Source organism: Callionymus lyra, chromosome 10 (assembly GCF_982586985.1).
Source record: "Callionymus lyra chromosome 10, fCalLyr1.hap1.1, whole genome shotgun sequence".
NCBI lineage: Eukaryota > Metazoa > Chordata > Actinopteri > Syngnathiformes > Callionymidae > Callionymus > Callionymus lyra.
In genome coordinates this window covers 1,610,107-1,623,125 of record NC_141827.1, presented here as the reverse complement: position 1 = coordinate 1,623,125, position 13,019 = coordinate 1,610,107, and the positions used below count along the sequence as shown (strand labels likewise).

Below are 13,019 nucleotides of genomic sequence, written 5' to 3'. Positions count from 1 at the left end.
CGACTCAAATGTTTGACGTTAAAATAAAAATACTGAGAAGAAACAATGGTTTATATATTTAAATTTGATGTTATGTTATTTTTCAGCCTCAGATGAGCCACGACTAAATAATACTTTAGCATGTAACAACAACTCAAGCATTGGCCTTATCTGAGATGTAGCCATGGGTGATTAGCTCTCTAGCATGTAGCAACAACTTTTTAGCAAGTAAAGATCAATGACTTTTTTCTTTTTTTTTCAATGTATCCTGAGCTTAAAGCCCTTTTCATCCGAGATCTTTGAACATGTTTCAACACATATTACAGTAATAATATCTCTCTAGCATGTAGCCACAACTCGTAAATGTTTAGCATTTAGCTATGTAGCCATAGCTCTATAGCTATTGTGATGTAGCCATAATTGAATCGCTTTTTATAATGTAGCTAAAACAAAATACCACCTATGGCCACAATGTCGCTTTATCTGAGATTTAGCATGTAGCAATAGGGGAATAGCTCTTTAGCATGTAGCACAATCAAAGTTACATTTTAGCATGTTGCCATTGCTGTATAGCTATTGTGATCATTTCATATTATGGCTGTCTATAATGTAGCCATAACAAAATACCCTATGCTGAATACCTCTTTAGCATGTAGCTACATCTCATAAATGTTAGCATGTAGCCTTTTCTGAGTGTAGCCATGGATGATTCGCTCTCGAATATGTAGCAATAAAGACAAAACTAAATAGCCCTTTAGTATGTTACCAAACCAGGAATATGTTTTAGCATGTATAAGCTTTTTAGAATGTAGCTATAGCTGTGTACCGCTTTCACCATGTAGCCACACCTCACAACCATTGTCTGAAATTTAGCATGTAGCATTAAATGGTTAGCTGTTTAGCATGTAGCGACAGGTGAATAACTGTTTAGCTCCTTTATCTGAGAAGTGTTTGAAAATGTTGCAAATGTACAAATGATTATCTCTATAGCATGTAGCCATAGCAGGACCTCAATATCTATTTACAATGTAGCCAAGGCTAAATATCTCTTTAGCATGTTGCCTCAACTTACAAGTGTTAAGTATGTAGCAAAGTCAAAGATTTATTTTAGCATGTAGCCATGGATGATTTGTGCTAGCATGTAGCCATCGCTGTGTAACTATTGTGATGTAGCCAGAAATAAATAGCTATTTATAATGTAGTGAAAGCTGAACACCTATTAGCATGTAGCCACAACCCAAAAGTGTTGTTAGCATGTAGCCTTATCTGAGATGTAGCATGTGGCAATAGAGTGTTAGCTCTTTAGCATGTAGCGACAGGTGAATAGCTATATAGCATTTAGATAAACCTTTAATCTGAGAAGCGTTTTCAGCACACTGTAATTAAATAATATCTGTTTAGCATGTAGCCATAGCCAGACCTGATTAGCTATAGCATGTAGCCACATCTCTCAAGTGTTTATCATGTAGCACGATCAGATAGATTTGCTTATGATTATGACATGATTATGATTTGATATGATTAGCTCTCATGCAGTGACAAGTAAATAGCTGTTGAACATGAGCAACGATGGATGTTAAATGATCATTATTGGTATAGTTTAGATTATTTAAAAGAATAACAATATGTAGCTGAATGTGTTGCATCACATGTAGCTGTTAGCATTTTAGCAGGTGATGCTAGCATACATTTAGCTCCAACTTCAAGAAAGTTAGGTCGAATTAAGCTCATATCTTACACTCACGTTCTTCAGGTATAACAAGTAAAAGTAACAAAGGCGTGTTGTGGGAAACAACTGTACAAAGTCGTCGTTGTTTCTGTGGAAGTGAGAAAGTGCGTCGTTGATGATTAACTGGTGATACGATAGGCGTCCTTCACGCTGCCTGAGCTGGATCAACAAAGACTTTTTCAGGAAAAACTCCACAAATCACACAGATAATGGATGTGAAGCTGAAGCTGCTTCTCTAGAAATATTTTTAGAAAAGAAGAGAATGTGTATTTATTACGTTTTTTTTTCTTTTTAATGCGTCACGTGATCAGCTTAGAGTATACATGTCAACACAAGGTCAACGTAAACTCAAGCCTGACCTTTAACTTGACCTCTAAGCGTTAGTAACATATCGAGCCATACTATTTGATCATTTATGATCCAGAACCAAACCTTCAAGAATTTATCATGTTCTCGTTTACAACTCTTGAAGATAATTTGAAGTGACGTCACGACTATGTTGCGATCACACAAGGAGATGTACTGCCACCTGGCGGATGTCTTAGGAACGGCTTCAGGTCAGGTGAATAAAAAAGAAGAAACGCATCAAGAAATACTTGTAATGAAATTTAAATTCTTAACATAAACCTCACAGAATTATTTCTTTGAGTGACGGATTCAAAAGTAAAAGATGTAAACACTTGATACAACACCAGGTTTTAATAATGTTTGAAACACTGATACATAACAGGTTATTGAAAATAAAAAAGGATACACAGTGAATGTTACAGACGAGATGCCCATCACAACAGAGGGACCCTGATAGTCTTTGTTGAACACGTGGCACATGAATCACAGCATGATTGACACCTGTCATCCGTCCAGGAGCTTGAGGATGCTCTCTCGCTCCTTCAGAGCCTTCCAAGCCTGATCCTTCTCCTTCTTGGTGGGCGTGCGTTTCTTCTGCCGGGCGGCCATGATGCGGCGGAATCCTTCCATCACCTCGTTGTCGGACACTCGCACCCTCTGCCTCAGCTCCTGCTTGCGCATCTCCTCCCTGGCCAGCCTAGGAACCAGAACCAGAGTCGTCATTGTTGGGTCCAGGCCACGACCTGAAGATGTCGCTCACCGGAGAAGCTCCTGTTTACGCGCCCGGTTGTGAGCGCTCAGAGCCTTCAGCTCCGCCTGGCGCTTCTGCAGCTCGATCAGGATCTCGTCCTCCGAGTCGCCCCCTGGTCCTGGTCGCTCCTCCGAGTCCAGGAGACCTTGTGCCACCAGCTCCTCTTTGATCCGGGCTTCCAGAGAACGTGTGTGAGGAACACTGAAGGACAAATGATACAAATAAATACAATTAACTTAGTAACACTGAAACCCATCAGGTTCAAACTGACGTAGACATCGATTATAAAGAGATTTCCAACAAGAGCGTCGAAGGAAATGTATTTGATGGCGTTTGGTGAAAGACAGACAGAGATAAAGACATTTGAGATTGATCGAGTCCGACTACAATCAGTTTTAAACCTCCTATCACAGATAGTACCGTATTTTCCGCACTATTAGGTTCACCGGATTATAAGGCGCACCTTCAATGAATGGCTTATTTTAGAAGTGTTTTCATAAATAGTTTGCACCGGATTATAAGGCGCATAGAATAAAAGATACAGTCAAACGACTGGGGTTGTGTTATCATCCACTAGATGAAGCTGTGCTAAAGGGAATGTCAACAAAACAGTCGGATAAAGTCAAACTTGATTAAGAGTTCTGACAACTGCGTTCTCTCCCATGGTAACGATGTTCAAATGATGTTTAAAAGACTTCAAGCAGCAGCGCGTGATCTGGTGTTGTGAGCAGACAAATGTTGAGTGAGCAGCAGTGAAGTTGAGCGCGTGTATGACAGCTAGAGCACGAAGCAGAGTGATTTTGAGTGTACAACAACCACACACTCGCTCAAAACGGTGCAAGTAATCTTACTCCATAGACGTCAGCCATTATTTGACGTGAGTCATTAATCCCACCCGGTGATGACGCAACGATGTAATCCCGCCCACGGCTTGTCGGATCAGAGTCATGAAAGTGTTTGTAAACAAGTCACCCACCAGATAATGTACATATATAAAGTGCTCCTGATTATAAGGCGTATTGTCGTTTTTTGAGAATATTAAAGGCTTTTACGTGCGCCTTATAGTGCGGAAAATACGGTAAATGTAGATTTTGTTCAACCCACAAACTCCATTAAAACATTAAATCATTAAAAGATTTTCGGCCATTTTGTGATTTATTTGGACACATCTGGAAAACTGCGTCTAAAACTAATAAACTGGAGGAATTTGTGCACAAATACACAAGGTCACACTTCTTACCTGAAGGACTTTGCTTGACTTCTAGGTGACGTTCCGGCTCCATCGTTGGCATCTTTGCCGGAAATGTCTGGAATGGGAGAATCCTCCATGGGGGATATAATGTTCTCCTGCTCAGAGAGAGACAAACGTTACTATAAATACTGAAGGTTTACGTCAGCGGTGGACGGACCTCGACGAGCGCCTGCAGCAGACGCTGGGTGAGTGGACCGAAGGGACAACCGTCCTCTGGAGACTCGTGCTGGGACTCGGACTTCTTCAGCAAAGAATCGAAATCTGGGAGGACAAAATGAAGTCACGTCTCCTTCCACGACCAAGTCTGCACGGATTCTACCTTTGGCATCCAGTTCCGACAGCGGACCTCCCATCAGGCTCTTCTTCTTGTCGTTGGCTCGAGCTCCCTCCCTCTGCTCCTCCAGCAGATCCTCCTGAGCCCAGCGCTGAGAGTAGTGTTTGCCCAGAGCTGGAATCTGAAGATCATCATTTCAACATCAAATCTCAACCAATCCTGAATCAGAGGCTTTATACCCTGAGCACTTCTAGTAAGTAAGTGAGTAAGTAAGTAAGTAAAGGTTATTTGTGGTGCAGACAGTCGACTGGAAGCACTCGCAATAGTTACTTCCAGTCTGTATCGCTTATTATTCTTTAAACTTTACTATAAATGAGCGTAAAATATAGACTAATTTAAGTTTTTTCAGGAAAAATTCTTCATGTCTTCAACACAAGAGGGACGTTACAGACGAGCAGTCTGGAGGTATTTGGATGTTTTTAAGGGTCTTTTTTGGACGAAGACAACTGAACTCCAGTTGCTACATTAAAAGGAACAAACATTTTTGTCCATAACTCCAAAAAAACCTGATTACTTAATAATCCCAAGTCGACATGAAAAGAAAAGAAAGTATTCTGGGTAAAGTATGAGCTTTAATAGTAGCCACATACCTTGAAGTACTCCGTCTCATCCTCCGGTGCCTTCAGAAGATCCTCCAGTAATCGGACTTCTTCGTTGGTGATGTCGGCGCAGTACGGCTCCACCGACGCCCAGAATCTGAAACAAGAAACCTTAGTCGTCCAGAGAGTTCACCCGAGCAGACCAAGTGTCGCGGACCTGTTGGGGGCGTCGTTTTTGGGCGTGCGAGGAATGTCTTGCGGTTCTTCTGGGAACTCTTGGACTTTGGGCTGCAGGTTCTTAGACTTGGGTCTGCCGGGACCCGGACCAGGGACGTGGCTGACTTTGCCCTCTAGTTTGGGTTTTTTAGGTTTGGGACGAGGGGAGGCGGCGGGGTCCGGGTCTTTCCCCATCTTCAGGAACCGCTTGTCGCCTTTCTTGTCCTGCCAGTCGGTGAGGATCTGAAGCACAACAACAACAACAACAACACGTTTGTTTACGTTTCTAGAGATGACAGGAGTTTGTCTGCGCAGGAACCTGTCTCTGCTCCTCCAGGGCCCGGAGCCGGCGACTGGCCGACGACAGAAGGGTCTCCAGCTCCAGCTGCAGCGTGTCCAGCTCCTCGATGCCGATGCCATCGTCCTCCGAGCGGCCGAGCACCGCCGTGTACCTGGGACACACCTTCAGGTGCTCCACAGGCTTGAAGTCATAGTACTTCAGAGGCGGGCAGTCCTTCAGCTCGTTCATGGTTCACGAACAGCTGCTTTAATACTCGAGCTGCAGCACAAGAAGATCAACACAAACCAGACTCAATTAATAACATAAATTAAACCTGCTCGTGCATGTGCGCGCACACGCAAACAAACAATCAATGATACTGAGAACATCGTGCGACGTTAGCATCGACACATTGAATCTCGTGGTGTAGAAACAAGCACGTGGTATGAATGACCGAACGAATAAACAGCAGAACACGATTTAACGGCGACATTAATGCATATTAAAGAACAACGATATCTACCTTTAGTGAATGGCGGCCATGATGGAAGAGTCCATCTCGCTTGTAACGAGAACGAGATAATTCGGATGAGAGTGTTCCGCATTTAAGAGTAAAATAGCATCCATTAACGAAACAAATGTAGTGTTCTTCAAAAATATAAAATAAACAACACGCGCGGATGTTTTATTAACGGTGTTCGTTGCTGCGTCGACACAGGAATGGTACGCTCCAGGAATCAACCAACATGTTTATTTGTCGAAACTCGAATCCAAGTCCTTCATGTTTATGAATAAAATAATTAATCCGTCACAATAATACAAAAAGATGGAATGGAAAAAAATGAAAGATGACAAATCAAACATATTTAATAATCACACCCCTACGAAGTCGACGAAGTGGTATGCGCTGTGTAGCGCTCTATTTCTTTTACCTTTACATCTAGCGTGGGCGGTTCCATCAGAAACACGGTCCATGCATACTAACTAAGCTCTATTTTGAGTAAAAACAAGCGCGCCCTCTCTTTCGCAGACGGCGCAGGATTTGCGGAAGAGGAAGACCAGGCGTGGCTGTGACACTTCCGTCTTTAGCAGCGCAAAAATGGTGAGTTCCCTGCTCAGAATCTACGATTTACCCTTAAATTCACGTTCGTAAATGAATCATTCGGGTTTATAGACGTAAGAACTGTGTCTTTCTTGAGCTGTTTAGTTTCTCCTGGACGTGTTTTGTCAGTAAAATGAAACATATTCGACCTCGTTTGTTTCTCTTCCTTCTTCTCTCTCCGTTTAATTATTTTTAACATGAAATTGTTGTGTCTGTAAAATACAACTGTTTATTCTATATATGATGTTTCTAGACGAGTTTTGTTGTAGAAACACGCACAGCAGTGATGCTTCATTTTATTACTGTATGTTTCTTACACTGGAAATGACGTGAAAATGGTCGCGTGTGTTTGTCCAAGTGTCTCCTGAGGACTTGTTGTTCCTTCATGTCCACCTGAGAACTTCTCTGCTCCCTCAGACAGCGACTCTGCGTCCGTACCTGAACGCCGTGAGAGCGACCCTGCAGGCGGCCTTGTGTCTGGAGAACTTCTCCTCTCAGGTGGTGGAGAGACATAACAAGCCGGAGGTGGAAGTCAGGTATGTTCCTCAGCAGATGTTAGGTATGTTCCTCTCAGCAGATGTTAGGTATGTTCCTCTCAGCAGATGTTAGGTATGTTCCTCTCAGCAGATGTTAGGTATGTTCCTCTCAGCAGATGTCAGGCATGTTCCTCTCAGCAGATGTCAGGCATGTTCCTCTCAGCAGATGTCAGGCATGTTCCTTCTCTGCTCCTCTAAACTTAGGAAAATGTTGTCACAACATGATCTGGATCTTCATGCGTTTGTATCTTCTCGCTTGGACTATTGCAACAGTTTATTTTCATGTCTTAACAAGAAGGATGTGTCTCGCCTGCAGTTGATTCAAAACTCTGCAGCGAGAATTCTAACCCGCTCCAGTAGAAGAACTCACATCTCTCCGGTCCTTAAAACTCTTCACTGGCTTCAAGTTTCTTTCAGGATCATTTTAAAATTCTGGTTCTTACTTTCATATCTATTCATGGTCAGACTTTCCATCAGTGATCTGATCCAGACTTACACCCCAGCTCGGGCTCTGAGGTCTGTGGATCAGAATCTACTGATTGTTCCTGAACTTCAGGACCAGAGGAGAGAAATCCTTCCAGACTGTTGCTCCTAAGCTTTGGAACCATCTCTGTGTTTGATGATCTACTGACTCCTTCAAGAAACATGTGTGTTTGATGATCTACTGACTCCTTCAAGAAACATCTGTGTTTGATGATCTACTGACTCCTTCAAGAAACATCTGTGTTTGATGATCTACTGACTCCTTCAAGAAACATCTTAAGACTTTTTAATTTGTTCAGGCTTTTCCTTGATTTTCTGGAACTCCTGTTGTGTTATCAGTTTTATCTTGACCTTCAAAGTATATACTTTATTGAATATTATTTTGATTGTTTAAGCGCCTTGTGACCTTGGTCTGGAAAAGCGCTATATAAATACAAATAACTTACTTACTTACTCTCAGCAGATGTCAGGTATGTTCCTCTCTTTGCTCCTCTCAGCAGATGTTTGACGAGTCTGGACTCGTGATGGAACGAGAGACACGAGCGTGGACACGATCCAGGAGCTTATCATTCTTGCAAAACAACATTTAGATATTCAAGGGTTTAATTTTATGTTTGCATCTTATCTAAATGTATCTTCTCATGTTTTAACATCTACCCTTGAACTACTTTAGTATCAGATAATAATAATACTTATTTATATCATAAGTGCTTTACATTTATAAGAGCAGAATTAAAAACAAACAGGATTCATTAAAAAAAAACTGCATTTAATAACCGCATTGAACATTATTTTTTTTAAATAAAAACGATGATTGATTCTACGAGGTATTAAAATGGCCCTGTATGATGAAATATAATATTATAATAAAATATAGTAAGTAAGTAATAGTCACTAGTAAAGATCTTTCTAGACCAGGGCCACAAAGCTCTTGAACAATCAAAACAATACACAGTTAAAATACATACTTTAAAAGACAATATAGATACAAACACAGATGTTTCTTGAAGGAGTCAGTAGATCATCAAACACAGATGTTTCTTGAAGGAGTCATTAGATCATCAAACACAGATGTTTCTTGAAGGAGTCAGTAGATCATCAAACACAGATGTTTCTTGAAGGAGTCAGTAGATCATCAAACACAGATGTTTCTTGAAGGAGTCAGTAGATCATCAAACACAGATGTTTCTTGAAGGAGTCAGTAGATCATCAAACACAGATGTTTCTTGAAGGAGTCAGTAGATCATCAAACACAGATGTTTCTTGAAGGAGTCAGTAGATCATCAAACACAGATGTTTCTTGAAGGAGTCAGTAGATCATCAAACACAGATGTTTCTTGAAGGAGTCAGTAGATCATCAAACACAGATGTTTCTTGAAAGAGTCAGTAGATCATCAAACACAGATGTTTCTTGAAGGAGTCAGTAGATCATCAAACACAGATGTTTCTTGAAGGAGTCAGTAGATCATCAAACACACATGTTTCTTGAAGGAGTCAGTAGATCATCAAACACAGATGTTTCTTGAAAGAGTCAGTAGATCATCAAACACAGATGTTTCTTGAAGGAGTCAGTAGATCATCAAACACAGATGTTTCTTGAAGGAGTCAGTAGATCATCAAACACACATGTTTCTTGAAGGAGTCAGTAGATCATCAAACACAGATGTTTCTTGAAAGAGTCAGTAGATCATCAAACACAGATGTTTTTTGAAGGAGTCAGTAGATCATCAAACACAGAGATGGTTCCAAAGCTTAGGAGCAACAGTCTGGAAGGATTTCTCTCCTCTGGTCCTGAAGTTCAGGAACCAACAGTAGATTCTGATCCACAGACCTCAGAGCCCGAGCTGGGGTGTAAGTCTGGATCAGACCATGAAGGTCTGACCATGAATAGATCTGAAAGTAAGAACCAGAATTTTAAAATGATCCTGAAAGAAACTGACAGCCAGTGAAGAGTTTGAAGGAGAAATGTGAGTTCTTCTACTAGAGCGGCTCAGAATGGATTCCACGATGTATTAAAAAGGCACGGTAGTAAAAATACATTACGTTAAAAACCAGTGACAAAAAGATAGATGAAGATTCCAGTCACAGCAGCCGACAGAACAAAAAAGTCCAAACGGATCAATTGGAGCAAACAGAAGAAATGAATACAATGAAAAAGAATATTAAGTGATGTTTGTAACACAATCTCATTCTTTAGAACTGAGAAACTAAATTGTTTCATTACAAGTAGCTTGAGATCTCTTGGAAAAGGTGGATCATTGCAACTCATTTGTTCACATAGTCTTTAATAATCATATATTTAAATAATGTCACATTAGCACCAGAAGATAGTGATCTGGTTCATTATTTTTACAATTCTATGTTCTCGTCACACGTTATTACACTTTATCTCACGGTATTAGATCATTTCTTTGAGTAACAGACAGTTGAGAACATGATGAACATCATGATCAGATGTTTATCATCTAATACTATCAACCCGTGGATCCATAGAAACTTTGTACAAGAAGCTGCTGAAGATCCAGAGAAGGTCGTGTGTCAGCAGACGACATGACGTCCACGTGTTTGTGTTCTCAGGAGCAGCAAAGAGTTGCTTCTTCAGCCCGTGGTCATCAGCCGCAATGACAAGGAGAAGGTTCTGATCGAGGGTTCCATCAACTCTGTCCGAGTCAGCATCGCTGTGAAGCAGGTGAGCGAAGATCTTCTATATGTGGATGTGAGAAGAAGATCTTCTACGTGTGGATGTTGATGGTGAGTGAAGATCTTCTATATGTGGATGTTTAAATGAGACGAAGATCTTCTATATGTAGATGTGAGAAGAAGATCTTCTACGTGTGGATGTTGATGGTGAGTGAAGATCTTCTATATGTGGATGTTTAAATGAGACGAAGATCTTCTACGTGTGGATGTTGATGTGAGACGAAGATCTTCTACGTGTGGATATTGATGGTGAGTGAAGATCTTCTATATGTGGATGTTTAAATGAGACGAAGATCTTCTATATGTAGATGTGAGAAGAAGATCTTCTACGTGTGGATGTTGATGGTGAGTGAAGATCTTCTATATGTGGATGTTTAAATGAGACGAAGATCTTCTACGTGTGGATGTTGATGTGAGACAAAGATCTTCTACGTGTGGATGTTTTACTTGAGTTTTACTTGTGCTCAGGCTGACGAGATCGAGAAGATCTTGTGTCACAAGTTCATGCGCTTCATGATGATGAGAGCCGAGAACTTCTTCATCCTGAGGAGGAAGCCAGTGGAGGTGAGTGAAGGAACCACAGAGGTCACCTGGTGTGTGTGTGTGCATGACTCACCTGTGTGTGTGTCTCTGATGCAGGGATACGACATCAGCTTCCTGATCACCAACTTCCACACAGAGCAGATGTACAAACACAAGCTGGTGGACTTTGTCATTCACTTCATGGAGGAGATCGACAAAGAGATCAGCGAGATGAAGCTGTCCGTCAACGCCAGAGCTCGCATCGTGGCCGAGGAGTTCCTCAGGAATGTAAGAACCTCACACGGAAGTCAGAGCTTCTCTGTTTCTGTGAGGAACGTCTCGGTTCTTCTTTCACTGCGTCAGTGATGTACAGTTCGTAGATCTAAGACACGCCTCCTCAGGACCTCTGGTCTGCAGCTACAAATGACACGAAGCAAAGTCATCAGTTTTTCTCAGGAAGCGTTTCTTCCTCTTTTAGTTGCAGTAAAACGTCCTGCCACTAGATGGCAGCAGTCACTCTTTCCTGCAGATAAAGGTAGAATCAAATCCTGGGATATCCCTGCGATGACTGAGGACGAGAGGATACAGTGAGTCCAGCAGTTTTTAAAGCTGATGTTTGGACATATTTAAGTTTGAAAACGAATGAAAGCAGTTCCTACACTATCACGATATACATCACTATATATATCACTATATGTCGCTTCTTAAGATTCATCAGATTCTCAACGATACAAACTTATTCAACAAGCTTTGATTAATCCATCCATGAACCTGGAGAAAGCAACTATCAAATACAATCATCTTTCATCCGCTCATGGAATCAACGCCTGCAGCAGGTTGTTTCTACTCTAAACACGTGTTTGTGGTGCAACAAGTTTTCACGAACATTCATTTGTGTTCGTGTCGTAAACATGTTTCCTGCTGTTCAGAGAAGAAGAGGCTTTGAAATGGATTGTGTCGCACATTTCTCAAGAATCATGTGATATCATGTGTAACGATTACAGGATCAACAATATGATATATATTAATATATAATATAGTAACAAGTATATAGGTGTAGTATTGTCCAGTACTTGACTCTGGTGTTGTGATAGTGTAGTAACAAGTATATATGTGTAGTATTGTCCAGTACTTGACTCTGGTGTTGTGATAGTGTAGTAACAAGTATATATGTGTAGTATTGTCCAGTACTTGACTCTGGTGTTGTGATAGTGTAGTAACAAGAATATATGTGTAGTATTGTCCAGTACTTGACTCTAGTGTTGTGATAGTGTAGTAACAAGTATATATGTGTAGTATTGTCCAGTACTTGACTCTGGTGTTGTGATAGTGTAGTAACAAGTATATATGTGTAGTATTGTCCAGTACTTGAATCTGGTGTTGTGATAGTGTAGTAACAAGTATATATGTGTAGTATTGTCGATTACTTGACTCTGGTGTTGTAGAATTTACATATTTGTTTTCAAACATCAGCTTTAAAAGCTGCTGGACTTACTGTATCCTCTCATCCTCAGTCATCTCCAGGATCTTGCAGGATGTAATTCGTAGTTTTAGCTGTGGAGGATGTAATGACTGCTGCCATCTAGAGGCTGGAAGTTTAATTGGAACACTAAAATGTACAAATGCCGTTAATATTTGAATTCTAAAAAAATACAGTGATGTTGATAAAGTATCGTAGAAAAAAGAACACATAAAAAATACGACTTAACACGAGTCTGAAATCTATTTTACTGCCTGTACTTTAATAACTAGTACATTTAAAATGATCTTCTCTTCCTCTCAGTTCTGAAGACCTCAGGAAGCAAAACGTTGTCGTGGCCAATCAGGACTGGAGGACCGCGAGAGTTAACAGCCAATCAGAGAAAAGAAGTGGAGAACGTGACCAACCAGGGGCGACGACGTCTCAAGTATTTCTGCCGTGGCGAGCACGGATGTATATAACGGATGATTCACCAGATATTTCTGCCTCGTATGACAAGCCTGGTCGAGGCGGGTCCTTAGAGTATTAACGAGGCTGGTCGCCATGACGACGGGCGTCTTGAGACCGATCTGTCGCGAGTAACAGCATTTTTGTACGAGTGTGCGTCTGTCACTGTTGTCAACACCAAAAGTTACACAAATAACCCCCCATGAAAGATGCCAAACATTTCTTGAAATGAACAGGAAATAAAAAAAGTGGTTTTTACATGTTTGTGGACTTTTGTTCTGGAAGAAAGATATCTTCCACTAGATGGCGCCCTTTCTTTTA

The 13,019-nt window shown here is 41.1% G+C and overlaps 2 protein-coding genes across 2 annotated transcripts; one reads left to right on the top strand and one right to left on the bottom strand.

The window, feature by feature from the left end:
* Positions 1–2,392: 2,392 nt before the first annotated feature.
* tada3l (transcriptional adaptor 3 (NGG1 homolog, yeast)-like) lies at positions 2,393–6,060 on the bottom strand. The gene is made up of 9 exons (XM_087800641.1): positions 5,952–6,060; positions 5,468–5,707; positions 5,150–5,391; positions 4,984–5,089; positions 4,379–4,514; positions 4,217–4,320; positions 4,048–4,154; positions 2,817–3,008; positions 2,393–2,753 (listed from the first exon to the last, which is right to left on the bottom strand). Exons 2-9 carry the CDS (start codon positions 5,675–5,677, stop codon positions 2,561–2,563), a joined length of 1,290 nt encoding a protein of 429 aa, XP_087656767.1. The 5' UTR covers positions 5,678–5,707; positions 5,952–6,060; the 3' UTR covers positions 2,393–2,560.
* A 390-nt stretch (positions 6,061–6,450) lies between these two features.
* LOC148069863 (actin-related protein 2/3 complex subunit 4-like) lies at positions 6,451–12,696 on the top strand. Its single transcript, XM_087801037.1, has 6 exons — positions 6,451–6,530; positions 6,948–7,066; positions 10,127–10,238; positions 10,718–10,813; positions 10,889–11,059; positions 12,555–12,696. The coding sequence occupies exons 1-6, from the start codon at positions 6,528–6,530 to the stop codon at positions 12,558–12,560; spliced, it is 507 nt and encodes a 168-aa protein (XP_087657163.1). The 5' UTR covers positions 6,451–6,527; the 3' UTR covers positions 12,561–12,696.
* The last annotated feature ends 323 nt before the right edge of the window (positions 12,697–13,019 follow it).

What these genes read in the sequence shown, in the direction of transcription:
- tada3l (XM_087800641.1), bottom strand. Translation starts at nt 5,677, where the DNA reads ATGAACGAGCTGAAGGACTGCCCGCCTCTGAAGTACTATGACTTCAAG. An exon ending in AAAAACGACGCCCCCAACAG is followed by an intron (nt 5,090 to 5,149) that starts GTCCGCGACACT and finishes TTCTTGTTTCAG; the next exon opens with ATTCTGGGCGTCGGTGGAGC. An exon ending in CGTAAACAGGAGCTTCTCCG is followed by an intron (nt 2,754 to 2,816) that starts GTGAGCGACATC and finishes TCTGGTTCCTAG; the next exon opens with GCTGGCCAGGGAGGAGATGC.
- LOC148069863 (XM_087801037.1), top strand. An exon ending in AAGCCGGAGGTGGAAGTCAG is followed by an intron (nt 7,067 to 10,126) that starts GTATGTTCCTCA and finishes TTGTGTTCTCAG; the next exon opens with GAGCAGCAAAGAGTTGCTTC. An exon ending in TGAGGAGGAAGCCAGTGGAG is followed by an intron (nt 10,814 to 10,888) that starts GTGAGTGAAGGA and finishes TCTCTGATGCAG; the next exon opens with GGATACGACATCAGCTTCCT.